Source organism: Podarcis bocagei, assembly GCF_964188305.1.
Source record: "Podarcis bocagei genome assembly, chromosome: Z".
NCBI lineage: Eukaryota > Metazoa > Chordata > Lepidosauria > Squamata > Lacertidae > Podarcis > Podarcis bocagei.
This window is the reverse complement of record NC_138140.1, coordinates 17,518,940-17,539,244: the sequence shown is the minus strand read 5'-3', so window position 1 is coordinate 17,539,244 and position 20,305 is coordinate 17,518,940. Positions and strand designations below refer to the sequence as shown.

At 46.3% G+C, this 20,305-nt stretch overlaps 1 protein-coding gene across 4 annotated transcripts in view; it reads left to right on the top strand.

Annotated features, from left to right (window-relative positions):
* The window catches only part of SH3GLB2 (SH3 domain containing GRB2 like, endophilin B2), a 57,867-nt gene that overhangs the window by 26,456 nt on the left and 11,106 nt on the right, over positions 1–20,305 (top strand). For 2 of the 4 annotated variants that reach the window (XM_081178833.1, XM_081178834.1), the window contains exons 2-7: positions 1,846–1,987; positions 3,044–3,172; positions 4,982–5,115; positions 6,259–6,351; positions 14,028–14,090; positions 19,558–19,581. In XM_081178833.1, coding sequence (XP_081034959.1) covers positions 1,846–1,987; positions 3,044–3,172; positions 4,982–5,115; positions 6,259–6,351; positions 14,028–14,090; positions 19,558–19,581 — 585 coding nt within the window. The remainder of the gene's footprint in view (positions 1–1,845; positions 1,988–3,043; positions 3,173–4,981; positions 5,116–6,258; positions 6,352–14,027; positions 14,091–19,557; positions 19,582–20,305) is intronic. The other 2 variants (XM_081178835.1, XM_081178836.1) reach the window with 2 other exon arrangements.

Sequence of the window (20,305 nt, the reverse complement as noted above, 5' to 3'; positions counted from 1 at the left end):
CTGGAATGTGCTGAGCCAGTGTGTACCCATTTACTATTTTAAAAAACGGTTTGGGCGTCAATATGTCATTCTGAAAAGCATGCATGGGGAACCTGGTGCCCCACAGATGTTGCTAGAATCTCATGATAGGTTTAGGGAAAGACCCATTGCCTGAAACCCTGAAGAACAGCTGCCAATCACTGTGGACAATATTGAGCTAAATGGATAAGTGTTCCAATTCAGTGGAAGGCAGCCTCCATTGTCCCTGTCTGCATTTACCATATTTCCCATTATTCCTATAAAAAGGAACATATTGCTTTGCTACCCAAATCTATCAGGCTACAGACAATTAGCATATGTAGCCTGAAGACTGTGGCTGAGTCATAATTTGAGTCAGACCTGCTTCTGCTAGGATTTGTACAACTGCTGGAAAAGTGGCCAGTTTTGCAGCAAGAGCCACACACACAAAAATATACTGGTAAAGTCTGTATGTTGCCAGAGTTTTAAAATAAAACTGGGAAGACCCATAGTTCAGTGACAGAGCACCTGCTTTGCATGCAGAAGGTCCCAAGTTCAATACCCAGCACCATCTCCAGGTGGGACTGGGAAGACAGATCCCCTGCCTGAAACCCTAGAGAGCTGCTGCCAGCCAGTGTAGACAGTACTGAGCTAGATGGACCAATGGTCTGACTCTGGATAAGGCAGCTTCTTATGCTCTTATTTAAAACCAGTCATTTCTTCAGAACATTGAGGACTGGAATCTTACTTAACTTTTTAAGGGCTACAGCTCAGTGGCAGAGCACATGTTTTGCATGCAGAAGGTCCCAGGTTCATCTCCAGGTAGGGCTGACAATGGAAAACCTGAAGCACGGCTGCTGGTCAATGTAGGCAATACTGAAGTAGAAGGACCAGTAGTCTGGTTTGATATAAGGCAGCTTCCTGTGTTCCTGAAATATGGAAGGCAAGGTAGGAACAGTTGCTGCTGTCTAAGTAATACCCTGAGACCTCCCACCATTTACTATCTGTGGCTTTTCAAAAGCCTTCTGTAGTTCCATTCTAACGAGGCATCATGAAGCTGAGCGATGAGCTCTGCTGGAGCTCTCAAGAAAGAACTGGCAATGTGCCCTACAATATTTTTGCCTCTCCATCCTCTCAGCAAAGCAACTAGCAGGCTGTATTCTTGTGCAAATATTTGGCACGTAGGTTGCAGCCTAGAATTTCTGTTGCACCCATCATGCAGAATTCTGAGTTGTGGTTCTAGGCTGCACCACTTCCTAGAAGGGTGGACTTTAGAATCATAGAATCAAAGAGTTGGAACAGACCTTGGGGGTCATCTAGTCCAACCCCCTGCAATGCAGGAATATGCAGCTGTCCCATACGGGGATGGCGTTTTCAGCACCACACTAACCAACTGAGCTATCCAGGCTTTTTTTTAAAGGAAAAGAAGCAGCATTCTGTGACGCACGATGTTCAATGCTCTTAAAGGCACGCTAACCCCTACACCAGGGGTCAGCAAGCTTTTCCAGCAGGGGGCCAGTCCACTGTCTCTCAGACCTTGTGTGGGGGCCGGACTATATTTTTTTTGGGGGGGGAGGGGAATGAACAAATCCCTATGCCCCACAAATAACCCAGAGATGCATTTTAAATAAAAGCACACATTCTACTCATGTAAAAACACGCTGTTTCCCAGACCGTCCGTGGGCTGGATTTAGAAGGCAATTGGGCTGGATCCGGCCCCCGGGCCTTAGTTTGCCTACCCATGCCCTACACCATACTAGCTCTGATACATTAGTCCCGTCCCACCCCCAACCATTTTGGGCAAATTAAAATCTTTCAGTTTTTGTCTCCCTCACCCCCCCACTGCAGTTCACAGAGGAGAAGTTTGGCCAGGCCGAGAAGACAGAGTTGGATGCCCACTTTGAAAACCTCCTGGCCCGAGCAGACTGCACCAAGAACTGGACGGAGAAAATCTTACGTCAAACTGAAGTCCTCTTGCAGCCAAACCCTAGTAAGCACCTCTTTAGATTTTGGAGAAATTGATCCATTGGGTGTCATGGGTGGGGGCCCCCTCGGCTCTGTCAGAATCTGGCATGGTTTGGTAGCCCCAGATGTAAGGAGGAAGAAGGAGCACACGATGTGGGGCCTGGAAGGCTGGCATCTAGGGATGAAGAGAGGAGGTCCTCTCCTTGCAGTCCTTGTCGTCGAAGAGGAGGAAGCAGATCCGCCACCTCTCTCCACCACCCTGTGCAGAGCTCCTTTCATATTTGCCGCTTGCCCCAAATGTTGTTTTGTTTTGCTTAAAGCATTTCTTAACCACACCTCATTAAAGAGATTGCAAGGCAGCAGGCAAAAGCGCACGCACACACACAAAAATGAATCCGTGCAGCATGTAAAAGCCATTTCAAGTAACACAGAACCATAATGGACGACCACAAGCCCAAGATTTAAAAACATGAAAAGCTTAAATACTGTATTGTGGTTTTGTTTTTTGTTTCGTAAAGTAAAAGCAGCAAGAAATCATCCAAATTGGCTAAACAAATAAGTGGGTCTCCAGCCCACTTCCAAAAAGCTTGTAAAGTCTACAAGCCAGCTTTTCAGGGGTGGGGGGCATTCCAAAGTCGGACACTGTCATAGAGGCACTTTTCATTGTACAGTCATACCTCATGTTGCGTCCGCTTTATGTTGTGTCTTTTTGCGTTACGTCCCACAGCAACCTGGAAATACTGGAATGGGTTACCTCCGGGTTTCGCCACTTGCGCATTCGCAGAAGCACTAAATCACGCTTCACACATGCGCAGAAGCACCAAATCGTGCCGCACGCCTGCGCAGACGCAGCGCTTCGTGTTGCGGGCATTTCACGTTACTGACGGGCCTTCAGAACAGATCCCGGTTCATAACACGAGCTACCACTGTACAATTAAAGAATTAATCTAAAAACGTTGGCCATCCCTGCTGAAGTGCCTGCGTCACTGGCTCTGCAGGCTTGACTTCTCCCCAGAGATACAAGATATTTTCCCAAAATTATTTCAGGACCTAACAAAATCTCTTTTTTCCCACCCACCAGGTGCCAGAGTTGAAGAGTTCCTTTATGAGAAGTTGGACCGAAAGGTGCCCTCTCGGGTCACCAACGGGGAGCTCCTGGCTCAGTATATGATTGAGGCAGCCAATGACTTTGGCCCTAATTCCCCTTATGGTGAGTTTTGTGGATGTAGTACATAGCTTTTTGGAGAAGATGAGGGTTGGTGAGTCTCTTGTCAAGCCTCACCGCCATTGTATCTTCAGGGATGTGCAGAGGACTTGCGTGTGGAGGTTGGCGGTTGCTGTGAAAAAACGGCTGGCTAAACAAGCCATACTAAGTCTTCGGACTGCCACTACTCCTGTCCATAAAACAAATGAGGCAAAGCTATTGTTGGTAGCCTCTAACTCTCCAGCAGGCCCCAGCCAAAATGGCCAGAAGTCAGGCACAGTGGGAGTGGCAGACTCTCCAAATGTGGGTGGCCTTTTCCTGGTCATCCTGTGACAGAGAAGGCAAGTTTGGGGTCCCCTACATCCCTTTTGCTCATCTGAAGAGTTTTGCTTCCACAAAAAATCAATAAATGTTCTTTTGCCGCAGCCAGAACCTCCTGAAATTTGTACTCTCGGACAATCAGGCACGAATTTGCCTGTAGTCTCTGCTCTGGTGCTCCTCAATTTGATTATGTTGGGTTCTTGCAAAATCCATTACGGCCCCGAGGCTCAAGTTAATGATCTCGGTCTCCTGTAATTGCATGGTGATCACACCCACACCCAAACACCGGAGACTCCACGCAACTCCCTTTAGCCCATCCAAATGAAAATGGCTGCAGTCTGGGAGTGGTGCAGTATTGCTTGGGGATGTAACCTCATTCTTCGGCCTGTAATCACTGCTCCCCCTTCACATTATTGCAACTCAGCCAAAATCAGTCTAACTGAAATAACTATGCAGTCTCCTCCTGACTAACCCTTGCCTTAGTTTCCTGCCTTCCTGTTACTCTCCCCACCCTGGCTAAAGCAGGGGTGTGACTCCCTGCCTGATTCCTGCCCTTTTCTTTTTTAAGAAATATATTATTGATGTAAATCACATGAATCAATACAATAAAAACAAACAGAAGTGCAAAAAAGCAGTGCACTATATTTGGGAGCGACAAAACATTAAGTTGGTAAAGTACTTAAGACCATCAGGAAAGCCAATTTTCACGTTGTACTGGAGAGATGGAATCCTGGGCATCCTCATTTCTTGTTTATAAGATATAATCCCATCAAACAGCATAGGATTTTTTTCAGGATTCTCCAAGCCTTTATGCAAGTATTAAACTCTGCATTTTTTTAAATTACAAACTGAAAGTCTCAAGTTCTGCAAGGTTTTTCCATATGGGGACCATTGAGCTTCCAGCAGCTGCCAGTTTCCATGTCAAAAATTCCTGAGAGTTGAAACCTTTCAGTTTATCAACCCATAGATTTAGTTAACAAAGCTGTGGTGAAGTTGGAATGGGATGTTTGAGTATTTTGGTCATTTCTTGGCAAGCCATCATCCAGAATTGGAATACTTGTGGGCAGCTTCACCATAGATGGAGAAAGGTTCCTTTTCCCCCACAATCCCTCCAACAGCTATGAGGAGATTGTGACATAGAGGCAATTTGTGCTCATATGTAGCGCCACCCGCATAGGATTTTTATGGAATACTCTCACACGAGCTCAGGCAGACCTGTATGGTTTGGGTTATTACAGTGCGTATACCATTTAGAATATTTTATTTGCATGTTGCAGGCCTTTCTTCCATATAAGTTTAAGCTGGTATACTGTAAATATCTACTAATTCTGCACATGTACCCAACACCAAACCTTTTTTTGCCCTTTTGCTCTTGAGCTAATAAAAGTGCCCTGAACCACCATTGTCACCTCTTGCCTGCGGAGAGGTGGAGCTGGCCTGACGTTGCCCAGGTCAGCTGCCTGAAGTCCCTTTGCTGTGTCTTCTCTCTCGCAGGGAAGACCCTCATCAAAGTGGGTGAAACAGAGCGGCGCTTGGGTGGAGCAGAGAGGGACTTCATCCACTCTGCCTCCATCAACTTCCTCAGCCCTCTGCGCAATTTCCTGGAGGGTGACTGGAGAACTATTTCGGTAAGTGGCGGGGGCTCAGAGCACCTGTTTTGCATGGAGAAGGTCCCAGGTTCAGCCCCCAATGGCACCTCCAGGTAGGGCTGAGGAATATCCCCTGCCTGGCACCCTGGAGAGCCACTGCCAATCAGGGTGGACAATACTGAGCTAGGTGGACCAATGGTCTTGTTCAGTATAAGGCAGTCTCCTGTGTTCCTGTTTAATTCAGTCCGCTCTTCAGAACTCTGAGGGCTAGAATCTTTATGCTTAAGCAAAGGGCTGTAGCTTCTGACTTAGGGGAAGGGCTGCCTAAATCCTGGAAAGCCTCTGCGAATCAGTGAAGGCAATATTAAGCTAGGTCCTGACTCAGTAGAAGACAGCTTCCTATGAGAAAGCCAGTTTTGTGGCAGTGAGAGAGAGGAGTTGACTTCTGAGACATTTTCAGAGAGATGAGAGGGGGTTAATTAATGTCTAGGAGGAATTAAATAAATGCTATGATATCTTCCGACCAAGAAATAAGTAGTGTTAGACTGGCATCTGTGCCACGGGTGGTTGTCAGTCCACCGGTGGAAATCAATGGACCTAACTTAGTCATGTTCATTCATTTCATTGGCTCTACTCTGGGTAAAACTTGGCCAAATACCACCTCAGTCGGTTCAAAGCACATGCATGCCCCCCAAAAAGAATCCTGGGAATTGTAGTTTAAGAGCACTGGAAATTGTAGCTCTCTGGGGGGGAGCTGTTTTAATTCCTGCTTGGTTTTATAGCTTTTAATTGGTTTTCTTTTTTCTTTCATCTTTGCAAACCACTTAGAGACTATTGCAGTTGGGTCACTTTAGAAGAGGATTGGACGCATTAATGGCAGGCAGATAAGGCTATCAATGGCTACTTGTCACAAAGGCTATTATGCTCTGCCTCCAAGAACAGAGGCAGTAACACTTTAACACAGCAGTTTCTGGAAACCACAGGAGGGGAGAGGGCTCTTGAGGGCTTCCTATTGGGGCACCTGGTCAACCACAAGAAGGCTGGACTAGATGGCTCCTCTTTGGCCTGATCCTGCAGCCAGGCTCTTCTAATGTTCTTATGTAGCTATGCAGTAAGAAAAATGAGCCTTTTTCCTTTTGCAATCTTGACTCTTCTCCCCACCCTTCCCTTCTTCCTTCCCAGAAGGAGAGACGGATCCTGGAGAACCGCCGTCTAGACCTGGATGCGTGCAAAGCAAGGCTGAAGAAAGCAAAGGCTGCAGAGGCCAAAGCAGCGGTAATGCTCCTCTCCTCTCCTCCCCACTTACTTCCTTGTTGACAATCCTCTTGTGTGTTTTATCCCCCCTCTTTCCCACCCACGTAGTCTTTTTACTCATGCCTGCATGTGACAGATTCCAACATGTGCTCTGCTACTCCACCCTCCTCTGGTGGGCTTGAATCTCTTCTGAACTGCATGCAATGCATCATCTAGGGAGGGGAGGAAGGGTTAGGATGTCTGAACTCTCCTCTCTCTTTCCCTGACCCCCCACCACCACCTACCTGCAAGCCAGAGTGAGTAATATAAAAGTTTTCAGCGGGTTGACACAGAAGGTGCCTGTTGAATCTCCAGTGGCAGAGAGTTCCACAGGACTGGGTCAATGATAGTAAAGGCTCAGTTTCTAATTGTTATCAGAAGAGCCTCACAACTAAAGTGGTCCCTGAGGCACCCTGGACATAAGTAGTTCAGGGCTCTTTGTACATTAATACAAGGACCTTGAACATGGCTCATTAGTGAGAGGCCAGCCACTTTTTAACTCAACCAATTACCCCTGCCCCATCTAATGTGTCTGCATTTGGCACTTGCTATGGGATTCTGCATCTAAAGTCATACGCGCCTAGGTGGTCCTTCAGAAAGCCCAGTCCTCTAAGTGGGAGGTGATAGGATCTAGGTTGCGGCACCAAGTGTGGACTGGGGTGTGATTTTGAGTAGCTGAACTCTTACTTTCCTCCAGGAGGAGGCAGATTCCTGCAGGACAGCTAGAATGAAGTTGTTGGGGGGGGCGAGGTGTTTGCACCTCATCTCCAAACCCTGCATTAAAAATGGGCAAGTCTGCCGTTTTTTGGTACATAAAACAGGCCAGGCATGCAATGGAGAGATTGAATGTCACACTCAGCCCCTTAACTGATCACTGTCATTGTCGGAAAGGCTTGACCCCAGTTTTGGGCTGAGCAGTGGTTGTTCGTGGGACTTAAACTCTTGACCACATTTAATGCGTCTTGAGTTTTATGTTACATATTAGCTGATGGGAGGGAAAGGGTAGAGCTGGGATCCAGTGTCACAAGGAGGCTGTGCTCAGTTCTTCCAGCCCCTTCTGGTTGTAGGAAATAAGCTGTTGGCCGTGGTACCAATAGCCAATTCCCTCCTGTAAGAGTCAGAAGCTGGAGGGGAGGTTTAAACCAGGGCTGTGTGTTGCACAGAGGAAAACCTTCAACCAATGTGGGTGGGGACTTGTGGCCCTCCTGGTGGGCTTAACTCCAAATACCATCAGCACCCAACTAGCATAGCCCAGTAGTCAGGGATGATGGGAGTTGTAGTCCAACACTATTAGGTGGCGGGGGCACAGGTGTTTTAACAAAAAGCAAAACCGACCCAGACATCTATAAATGCAATAATGCATTTAACGTGATGTTGCTTCTTTATTCCACCTTACCCATTCTGTTCCGACAAAGCTTCAGGTATCTGACTGGCTGATTCCACATAGGTTGTCAAGAACCATTAGAATACTAGGTTGCCAAATACACAAGTTGGCCCTAGTGCTTCTGGTCTTAGGGTTGCCTGCTTACTAAAAACCATGACAACATGAACCGTTTTTTGTAATAATAAAAAACCTGCCCAGTTTCCTATTTATACCACACATACGCACACCTCTGGCTCTCCAGATGTTGGGACTCCTGACTCCCACCAGGTTAGCCAGCATGGCCAATACTCAGGAACAGTGGGAGTTGTAGTACAGCAATGTTTGGAGGGCCAAGGTTTCCCGCTCCCCCCTCCCTGCAAACTGAGTACCTGTTACGGGGTGAGGCCACATTCTAGCCAACCTCTCTGATAACAGCACATTTTGTCAAAAGTCTCGTCCTGTTTTTTCTAGGGCTTAAAAATAATAATTGCAGGGGATTGGGAGGTTTACACTGAAACTGTACTGAGTACGGCGCGTAATAAAGTGGTTGCAGCTGCCACCTGAGCAGGGAAAGTGATTGTGTGTACTTGCCTTTTTTGCTAGAACTGAAAAGTGTTTGGTTTGAAGCACCAGCTTCTCTTGTGTTCCGACCCCACACCACCCTCTCTCTGGGGCTTGCCTGCCATTATCCCACCCCTATATCCCTCCTTGGTCCCCTTCAATAGGAGGAGCCTGAAAGAAACACACCTCCATCCCACCTTCTCTTAAATCCAGTAGCCCAAAACTAGGGGAGGGTGGATCTGACCATTTTAGCTTTCACTAGGGGTGCTGTCAATTTCTGCTTGTCTCTGATTCCTGATATTTCCAGCCTTAAATCCAGTTCTCCACTTTTCCACATCAATATGATAATATATATATTTTAAAGTCTTCATGAAAATTCAGCAGCATGAAATTTTCATGCAAATTTCTCATATATATATATATATATATATATATATATATATATATATATATGAGACTTTTGCATATTTCCTCCTCTTATAATGCCACCTTTTTATGCTGCATTTCACTAATACATGCATTTATCTATACACTCTTGACCTCAGTAAATGGCTTTTTGTACACTAGGCTGGAGAACTGAATTGCAAAATTTGGATAATTTTTGAAGGCTGGGTGTGTTTCAGTTTGCACACCGTTTTGGAAAGTGCAGATTTGGTAACATTCTCCTTAAACTGTGAACTGAATCTCCCTTCTCTCCATCTGTATCCACAGCCCACCATCCCTCCCCACTGCAGAATTGCAAACCTTCTCCCTATCTCTGACTTCCTTATCCTCTCATAGAGCTGATTTTGCCATCCAAAGCAAATTTCTTTCCTGCTCTCCTGAGTTGACTCTTTCCCTGTCTGTTAGTTTCTTTCCCTTTCTAACTTCTGAATCTCTTGCCTTTTGTGTTGCTGATGTTTTTGTCCACTAACCTCTCTGTTCTGTCTTTTTTTTTTATTCTGTGATTTTGCTCAGTGTGAGGGAGATGTGAGTATTATATTGTGTTTATGGTGCTGTGACGTTTTGACCTGAAATGCTTCTTATTGTCCCACTTCCATCCAGAAATCTTTTTTTTTAAAGAGAGTCCCCTTTGCCCAGCGGGGACTCGCCCTGGAGAATGCACCTGAAATGTGTGTGAGAGAGAGTGTGTGTGTATGTGTGTGAGAGAGAGACCTGCCTGTGGCAGAAACAGCTGACTGGCTGATTTCATCCACAGAGCCTACAATCATTTCCGTTTTCCAAAGCCTTTTTGTAAGTGTTTGCTCAAGAGGCAGAGTTTTGGGGTGGGGAGAGGAGAATGGCAGTCAGGGTGGTGTGTGTACCTGTTGCGATACAGTTTTGTTTTGTTTTTAAGCTGCAAAATTTGACTTTCATTTTAAAGTCAAGTTTCTAGTCCTTAATGGGTACAAAGATATTTTGGTGGGGGGGATGCATTTTTCCTGGGTTGAGATTTCTGTTTCAATACCTTCCCACTTTGCTCGCTTTGCACAAATTAGGCGTCATGCATGTTTGCATAATCTGGGCAGATCACAGAACTTCAGTGCAGAATTCTGATACATGTATTATTATTATTATTATTATTATTATTATTATTATTATTATTTATTAAAAAGCCAGAGTACACACAGCCCTGGTGTGGTTAAATAATGTGTGGATTGTGTGTATGATTTATCATGGGAACTACAAGATTATGGTTCTCCAGCTATAAATAATGGGCTGGATAGTGGAGGATCAGGGCTCAGACTTTCTCGAAAAGGGTATGAGCTTTTTGGAAAATCCCTGCAGTGCTGCGCTGTCTGACTGCATTTTGAGCTACCAAACTCAGCCTTTTTCTCCCTAATCCAGGTGTGGGGAACCTTGGCCCTCCAGATCTTACTGAACTACAATTCCCATCATCCCAGGCCACTGGCCATTCTTGCTGAGGCTAATGGGAACTGTAGTTCCACAACACCTGGGGGGACCCAGGTTCCAGACACCTGCCCTAATCCTTGCAGCACAGTATTAAGGGGGATACATTCTCAGGCTTCCCACACTGCCTCTTGATCACTGCTTGCATATGGTGGCTATTGGCACACATAGAGGCTTGCCTCTTCCACAGCTCCTATTTTGCTGGCATGAAGCGGCTTGCCTCTTCTGCAGTTTCCTTTTTTTGTTTGTTTTGCCAGAATGGTCATTGTGGGTATCTCGGCTAGACTGCATCCTTGAGCCGCAAGACTTGGAGAGGCTCTCAGAACTATATATCAATATATATATATATATATCATGTGCAGTCAAAAAAGAGAGAGCATGGGCATGACCTCAGGATTCCTGCTCTTGACAATGGGCTCCCTTTCTCCTTCTGCCACTTCCCTGTCTCAGAAATGAGGGTTAAGGTGTTCCAGACATCCTGTTCAAGAACATCTTGCTAGGTTGCTTATTGCTGCCTCTAAACCGTACCTGAATTTGGGCCCTAAGGGTGGTCACCTTCCTTTTCCTGTAAAACTGGTATTTTATTTTTGGCTTTGTTGCTGAGGGTTGTATATATACAATTCACTGGTGTGGGTGTGGGTGTTCTGGGCAAAGGTCAGAACTTGAGTGCTAGGTTTGGCACCCAAGAAGCAAGTTTCTCGTCGCTATTGCTTTGAAGGCACTGGTTTGAGAGTGTTTGGTGAAAACTAAGGAGGGTTTTGGGGGAGAAAAGAACTGCTTTGCTTATCCGCCAATCTCAGCAGGAAAAATATTGTGCAGATTTGATAAATATTGCCGGGGGTTTCCTATGCGTTTATAATTTTATGCAGGCTACAGTATACTGACTCCCCTTGGCTGTAGAAATTTATGTATATTGATGCAAAACTTATAAAATGATAGCCCTGCTCACTAGACATTTCTGCTCTGCAGATTAAGCATATCTCGTTGATTTTAAAAGTTACTCTTAAGTCAGGGTTGAGTTAGTTGTATCTGCTTAATTAAATATATGTTGCCTTTTTGTGGTTGGAGGAATCGGTTGGGGTAGGGGTTACGCTGTGCTTTGTCATCTTTCCTGGCTAAGTGTTTTAAAAGTAATTGGGTGCTTCACGACTGCAGTTGGGTCAGAAGTCTTAGTGAGGGGCTGCCAGCCGCTTGCACTGGCTTTTAAACTGACCATGGTTGTATTCTATACACCCGAATAAATGAAGAAGCATCTGCAGCAGAGGAGCCAAGACTTGGGGCTGTCCAGAATGCTGCCTTTGCAGTGGCAAATGTGCTCCCGCAAAATACCCTGTCAGGTTTAATGACACAGTAAGGGACGCGGGTGGCACTGTGGGTTAAACCACAGAGCCTAGGACTTGCTGATCAGAAGGTCGGCGGTTCGAATCCCCACAATAGGGTGAGCTCCCGTTGCTCGGTCCCTGCTCCTGCCAACCTAGCAGTTTGAAAGCACGTCAAAGTGCAAGTAGATAAATAGGTACCGCTCCGGCGGGAAGGTAAATGGCGTTCCCATGCGCTGCTCTGGTTGGCCAGAAGCGGCTTAGTCATGCTGGCCACATGTTCCGGAAGCTGTACGCCGGCTCCCTCGGCCAATAAAGTGAGATGAGCACCGCAACCCCAGAGTCGGCCATGACTGGACCTAATAGTCAGGGGTCCCTTTACCTTTAAGGGCAAAGCAATTGCACACATAATTTTCTTTGTGTTTGTGTGTCTGTCACTCCCCTTCCACACTCCAAATGCTCTCTCACAAACTCTCCATCCAGCACTGAGTTTTTTGATCTGGACAAAACAACCCTTGCTTCTAGAGACTCATTCACATGAACTGTGATAGAAGGATTCCTTACTCTGAAGTTGCAGGCTACTCTTCAAACACCCCTTATGATGTCTTTGCTGTGGCCCATAGCAAATAGGAGCAGCTAGCTGGCAAAGGGCTAAACCTCTCCCATTTGCCCTCCAGTCCTGATAAAGTCCCTTACTGCCTTAAAGGAGCTCATGAGAAGGCCTCTCCAGAATGAAATACCACAACCACCCCATTTCTATCTAGAGATTTATGCCATCTGCCACCTGGCCACCAAAACGCCTTTCTGTTTTGGGCGCTTTGCGGTTCAGCTGATTGTTTTGCCCCATTTCTGCCTGGCTCTGGCAGTTTGGGAGCAGAACAGACTCTGATTGCCCTGATGGATGTCAGAAGTCCTGGGTGCGCCTGGGACAGATGTTCCACACATACCCCACCAGCTGGTCTTGCTCTGCCCCTGTTCCTTTCAGAAGGACTTTCACTGCAGCATGAGAGTCCTGGTGCACCAGGCAAAGAACTGGCATCATGTTTCCAACAGGGGGCAGCCCAATCCTTTGAGGAGCCCACCCAGCACAGGGATGAAGGAAACTGGTCTAACTTGTCTGCCCTTAGCACTTGAATTCAGTGGTGTATGGATAGCTCCATTTACTATCTCAGCTAATATCCACCGACAGATCTATTCTCCATTATCACACTTAATTTATATCTTAGGCCATCACTGGGAACTTTCTGGAAGGATGCGGGTTGGGGGTGCAGCAGCCAGATCCTACCTGTAATTGACAGATGGATAAATTGGACTGTTTCCCATTTCCCCCTTAATAACATCATCATCATCATTATTAAAATAATTGCATATTTTGTATGCAGTTTTGCCTGATGTAAAATATTTGGCAGGCATCATTTTGATAGCCATCTTCAAATATCTGAAGGGCTATCACTTACCAGCTTGTTTTCTGCTGCTCCAGGGGGGTGGGGCCCAAACCAACGGAATCAAGTGACTTTCTGAGAGTAAGAGCCATTCAGCTGTGGAACTGGCACCATTGGAAGGCGATGGACCCCCTTTGTTGGAGACATTTAAACAGAGGTTGGATGACCACCTGCCAGGGATTCTTTAGATTCTTGCATTGTGGGGGAGGGGTTTTTGACTAGATGACCCTTGGGGTTCCCTTCCAACTGTATGATTCTGTGAATTTTCCCTAAAAGAATATTTTTTGGGGGTATGTTGCTGTTTGTCCTTATATGCACATTTTGGGGGGTTTTTTGTTTGTTTTTTGTTTGCTTGCTTTGGTTGGAGAACTGCATCATGCAGAGAAGTGTGAATTTTAAGGACAGCTGCATTTTATTTTGGAAAAAATGCAAATTCACATTGAAGTGTGAACTGAGCAAATTTCAGAGGGTGGGATTAATCTCTAGCAGTTGAAATCTTTGGGGAAGGAGGCGCCAAGTCAAAAGGTAGGCCTCATTGAGTGGAGTCCCCATTGGTCCAGCGATAGCAGGCATAGGCAAACTCGGCCTTCCAGATGTTTTGAGACTACAATTCCCATCATCCGTGACCACTGGTCCTGTTAGCTAGGGATGATGGGAGTTGTAGTCCCAAAAACATCTGGAGAGCCGAGTTTGCCTATGCCTGAGCTATAGTTAGAGGAGCTTGCTAGAATGTAAGAAAAGCCCTGGAGCTGGATGAGGCCAAAGGAGTCCCATCTGGTCCAGCATCCTGCTCTCACAGTGGCCACCCAGGTGCCCCCAAGGGAAAGCCACAAGCAAGACAAGAGTGCAGAAGAGCACTCCGCACCCAGTTTCCAGCAGCTGGTATTTTTCAAAAGTATTTCTGCTTCCAAATGTTCCCCTGGAGGCCCTCTCTCTCGCAACACAAACTGCAAGGAAGCCTCTAATGCTTCTTACAGGAAATACCTGTCCCTCTAGTTCCCCCTTCCCCACCCAGAAAAAAAGAAAGCCTTCCATTCACCCTTCTGCATGATCTATACGTGAAATTCTATTCCCCCTCCGTAGGCTGTGCCTGACTTTAACGAGACTAGACCACGTAATTACATTCTCTCCGCCAGCGCATCAGCGGTAAGATCAACTCTCTCCCTCATCTCTTAGACAGTTTGTGCTTTAACCTCTTTTTATTGCTCTCTCTCCTCCCCTTTTCCTTTCCCTTTATCATCCTGGAGCAAGCCTTTTACTGCTGGTTTTCAACATTTTAACGTAATGGAAGCTACCCAGGACTGTGTCCAGAGCTTTTTAGGCAGAGGAACCTGAGTTCTGTCCATCCATAGGCTGAGCAGCTTGTTTTATTACATTATTATTTGCAGTGTTTATACTTTATTGTTTATTTTCTGTTTAACAAAATTCGTACACCGCTTGATTGTTTTGTTTTTACAAATCTCCCAGCGGTTTACTAAGAAAAAGAAACCTTAATTGATAAACCATTAAAGTCAGGAGTTGCTAAATAAACCACGTGCAGCCTGCAAAAAAACAAAAACAAAATCACTGTTCTAATATGGTTCCTGTCCTCTTAGGCTCACAAGCAAAAAAGAGACACAACACACAAGGAAAAAGGAACTGGAGGGAGGAGGAAAAAGCAAACTGTAGCACAAGCTCTATAAGGTTACAGTTCTTAAAGTTAATAGTGATATTATTGGCATTCTAGATAAAGAGCAGTCCCTCCCCAGATCAGAACTAGGAAGAGAGCAGGTAACAACACCCAGGGTGGCAGGATAGAGAAGCATTCTTAGGAATGATTGCCATGACTCTGCCAGGGTGCTTCCTCTGTATCTTTTCCTTCCAGTCCAGTGCTGAGCAGGGGATGCTTTTTCTGGGCAGCTTCATTGCCAAGTGGGGGATTTGAACCCTGGTCCACAGGTCCTGGTCCTCATTTAATCTCCACAACAACCCTATGGCATAGGCCTGGCTGAGAAAAGGGGGGAGGTGACTATTCCGAGGCCATTATCAGTGAACTTCATGGCCAAGTTGGGTACTTGAATCCTGGTCACCCAGCCTGACACTCTAACCACTACGCCACACTTCTCCAGGAATAGCAGAGGCAAGACTGGCAGCAACGAACACTGGCTTGTCTTGGGCTCAGCCGTTCCAGGCCCACTGTGCTACAACTCTCATCAGCCCCCAGCGTCACATGGCCATGCCAGCTGGGTCTGATGGGAGCTGTAGTTCATCTGCCAGGAGGTCCACCAGGTTGATGAAGGCAACTTCTGATCTTCCTTTCTCTGCTCACCACCCCCTCCTTCAAGTTCCCTTCAACGGGCGGAAATATTGCTTTCTGCTGGACAAGAGCAGGCAAACAAAAGCCCACCCTCTCTCCCCTGCATCCCATTGTCTTGTTACCAAGTGCATTTGCACGAGCTGTTCTTCCGCCTTCCCTATTGCACGATCTATTTGCACTGTCTCGTTAAAATGTTGAAAACTCTGTGTGTGCCTTGTACTGTCACTTCGGGGGTCGCTGGTGGAACCACACTGATGCCCTCCTAAGGCTTGGGACTAGCCAAAAATGGAAGACTTAAATGGCTTAATCCCCCGACTCATGGCAGGGGGTTGGACTAGTTGACCTTTGGGTGTATTCCAACTCTACATTTCTATGAATTAGGTTAAAATGGGCCTTTCTCTTGCTGGGAAGGAGCTTCTCTGTGTATAGCATACAGAATAGCTGCTGGAAGTCAAAGAGGGACGGCATCAGTGCTGGCTTTACAGGGGATCCTCTCTGGACCCTTCTAAGGTAGCAAATGCTAGTATTTGCATGTGGTGGTGGTGAAGATGTCTAAAGCATTAGTGTGTGTCCCCCCCCCCCAGTAATTCCATGTGTCTTTTTCCAGAGAGGTATTTGCAGCCCAAACCGGCAGCCTTCAGACGTGATAAGGCAGAGAAGAAGTTGTTTTCTCAATTTTTTTAAAAAAAGTAATATTTATTAAAGTTTTACAAACAATAAAAAGTTTCAAAGTTTAAACATAAAGTATACAAACCAAAAATTACCATAGTAAAAAAGGAAAGAAAAAAGAGCTACAGATATACAAAAACGAAACACATGAAAAATGCAGAATAAAAAACAGTTAAAAAGAAGAAAAACAAGAGGAAAAAGAAAAAAAAATCCATATTTTCATACCTTATACTTCATTTACTAGTTTCCTGACCTCCCCACACCTCCCTTTTTGTATTCCAGTTCAGATATTTAGCTCAGCAAGTTCTTACCCTCTGTCATTTGCCCTTACTCAACATCTTAACCTATTATAAATATATATTTTCCACCATTATCAATCCATATTTACATACTCTTATTAATCTTGTTTTCTCAGTTTTAAAAGGGTGGGGAGCTTCTGGATTCTGGCCAGGAATCCTCCAAACATGAAGATTAAAAATATTTATTTTTTTCTTATATAATTCAGGAGTGTTTATAAACCACTTGTTTTCTTTGGAAAAATAGAGAAGCGGTATTTGCTGTATCACAATGCATTCGGAAGAATGCATTCTATAAAACATTAGTACAAAAGCATATGGAAACCAGGAGTTTGAGAGGTCCAGGCAAATTGGTTAGATCTTTCTCCTTGGGCTGCAACAACTGTCTTGAGCAGGCGGCACCCTGGGGATGCTAGTAGCATACAGTGCAAGTGGCCATCCCTTCAAGAGGGGAAAGGCTGTAGCTCAGCGTTAAGAGCCTCCCTGCATGCAGAAGGTCACAGGTTAAATTCCCAACATTGTCCTCAGGTAAGGCTGGGAAAGACTCTGGTCTGAAATCTCAGAGAGCCGCTGCCAGTCTGTGTAGACAATACAGTCATACCTCGGGTTGAAGTAGCTTCAGGTTAAGTATTTTCGGGTTGCATTCCGCGGCGACCCAGAAGTAACGGAGCGCATTACTTCTGGGTTTTGCCGCTTGCGCATGCACAGGCGCTCAAAATGGCGACCCGCACACGCACAGATGCGGGTTACGCTCTACTCAGGATGCAAACAGGGCTCTGGAATGGATCCCATTTGCATCCAGAGGTACCACTGTACTGAGCTAGATGTGCTCAGTGATCTGACTCAGTACATGTTCCTTTTTTCTTTTCTTTTTTAAGAAATCCAGCCCTTTATTTGGAACCTGAGGACTAGAATTTCACCTTATTGTTTTAAGGCAAGACCAAGGCTCAGAGCCCCCGTTTCCCTGAGTAAGCAGTGTTCAGGTGGCATCAGGACCACAACCACCTCCAGATAACAGCGGGGCTACCCTGCCCCATCCCAATGGTTGGGCATCTGCCTCAAGGTGTTTTGTCTACAGCCTAGCAGAAGAGAGGGAGGGGTCTTGCATGCTGATAACTTGGCTGGATTCTGTCTCTGGGCTGCAATTCGCCATCTTCCTCTCCTCTCCCCCCCAAACGGGCCACTTTTCTTTTTGCTACCTGCTCTGCGCTTTGCTGTTGGGTTGTCTGAGTGAATTGGCTGGCAGGAAATATATTATTCTCCCCCCCCCCAACAACCCCCCCCCCCGTTAATTGTATGGATCTGGCTTAACAGGGTGATGTACTGATGTACTGTACTGCAAGAGTGTTAACCACCAAGGAAATTGCATCAGTTCTTTCCAACTAACCAGTCATCTGGACCAAAAGCCATTTTGAAAGAACGGTCCATTCTGATGGTCCTTGCAGGGGTGTGGGTGTATTTTTTCTCTTGTTAAGCACACACACTCCCTTGCAAGGCACCAAGACCTCCCAACCCTTAGAAATAGGGACCCTTACAATGTCACACCCTTCCCTCCTCCAGATTCTTCACAAGTCTAAGGGGGGGAGAGGGATGGGGGGAAAGGGGGTGGTTAGAAGTGCCTGCTCTACTCCACCTCTCTTTTATTTTCTTGCCAAAATGTAGATGATAAATAGTGTTTGCATCCCAACTTTTTCTCTTAGGAGCCCAAGTAGTGTACACATTCCCCGCCACCTCAATTTAATCATCACAACAATCCCACGAGCTAGGAGAGACTGAGAGGCAGGGACTGTGACCCGATGTCACACAAGGGGAGCTTTGTGGCCAGAGTGGGGTGTGTGTGTGTGTGTGTGTATGTTGAACCCTGTTCTCCCCTGGGTCCTAGCCCGACACTCTAACCACTAGGCCATACTGGCTGCTGCTGAAACGTCCTTGCGAATTGGAACCCTCCTCTTGGAAACTTAAATTGCTACATTGGTTATTCCTGGTTCCTGCCCCGAATATCCAACTTGCAGCCCTCTAAATCACATAGGATCAATATCTGCTAATGGAACCTAGCCTGTGTTGACTAAGGGTGGGGTGGCTGTGGTCTGCTGTGGTAAAGAAATGTTGAAGTCTCCTCTCTGGAAGGTGTCAGCACCCTTTTCTCCCTTTTCCTCTGCCCCCTAACCTGTCCGTGCATTTACTTTATATATTTATTTTGTGAACCAAATGTTGCATCTGTTGTCTGGTTCCATGACCCTGAGCCCAAATGCCAGTAGATGTCAGCAGACAGTCTTGCTATGACCCAAACTGTCCTTCTGAGTTAGTTAAAAAAAGGGGGGAGTAGAGATATGATGTGGTTGTGTAAGAAGCCTTAACTTAAGTGTGAGCAGTCTCTGGCTACCTGTGTCGTGTCCTCTGCACTCCCATCTGTGTAATGGGTTCATGCTCACCTTTTGATTTTAAAAACAAAAACAGAAAATTATAATGCGCCATTTTGATTACCAATATGAGGCAACTGGAAAACAGAATGTATGTACAGTATCTGCCAGAGTCAAGACTAGAATCTAGTAATTAAAATTGGTCCCTGTAACGCTGGCCTTCCATGGGAGGTTGTTGGTGAGAATTAGAACCTTTATTTTTAGGGGGAGTCCATCGGCTCAGTGGCAGAGCATCAGAGGGTCCTGGGTTCAATCCCCATTAGCCTCTCCCCTGCCTGAGACCTGGGAGAGCTGCTGCCAGTCAGTGCAGACAATACTCAGCTAACTGGACCTATGGCCTGACTCAGGATAAGGCATTCTGCTGTGCTCCTGTTTAATCCAGCCCAAAACGATGAGGACTAGAATCTTACTTATTTTTAATGAGAAAGGCCACAGCTCTGTGTTTTAGCAACCACTTTGCACACAGAAGGTCCTGGGTTCAATCCTCATTGGCATCTCCAGTAGACAGTACTGAACTAGATGGACCAATGATCTGTCTCTGTATTGGGCAGTTTCCTATGTCCTCCTACTCCTCCCTGTCCCTGAGCCTGGAACTACAGATACTGTTAAATACATCTAACTTGGCAGTGCTCCACCAGTCAGGGGTACAGATACAGCTGCTGAAAACCTGGCTTGTGCAAAATACAAAGAGTTGCCCCTCTGGAAATGGCCTGGGTGGGTAGCAGCTTTCTAAAGCAGAGGTCTCATGTCTGGGAGGAAGCATCGCTGTCTGCTCTCATTATTGCTGGTGGCAGGGCCCCGTTGTTGTCGTCGTTTTGTTCCTCTGGTGTGCCCTGTCGTTGCCTCTTCCAACAGTTGTTTTCACTGTGGAATGTTGCTTTTCGGTGTCTTCCAACGCTGACCTTTTCCTGTTTGCTCTGTGGCCCCAACAGCTTTGGAGTGACGAGGTGGAAAAAGTAAGTATTTGCCAATGTTCCAGCTCTCCGATTTTTCCTTTGCTAGAAATGTCCATGGTGAGGATGAGTTTCATGGGGGGAAAGGCTGTAGCTCAAGTGGTAGAGCATGTGCTTTGCTTGCAGGCGGTCCCAGGTTCAGTCCACAGCATCGCTGGAGGTGGGGGGGGGGGCTGGGAAAGAGCCCCTGCCCGAAACTCTATAGAACCGCTGCCAGTCATTGTTGACAATAATGAGCTACATGCACATGTGCCGCTATTTAATCCAGCCCTTTGTCCGGAATTATGAGGACTAGAATCTTGGCGGCGGCAGGGAGAGCTGTAGCTCCCTGCTGGAGCATCTGCTTTGTGTACAGAAGGTCCGAGCTTCAGTCCCCTGTTTGAAACCCCCAGGGAGCTGCTGCCATTCAGTGTGAACAGTTCTGATCTAGATGGACCAATGGTTGGTGGACTCAGTTGAAAGCGGTTTCCTATTTAATTCCACCTTTTCTTCAGAACCATGAGGACTAGAATCTTACTTTAATTTTAGGGCAAGGGCTGTAACTCAGTAGCAGAGCACATACTCTGCATGGAGAAGATTCCGTGTTCAGTCTCCGGTGGGTAGGGCTGAGAGATACAAGCCTGAAACCCTGGAAAGCCACTGCTGCCAGTCAGTGTAGCTGAGAGATGGTGGAAGTCCCAGTGGAGGGATCCTGTTCTAGGGAAGGCTGGCAGGGAGGGACCAGGGC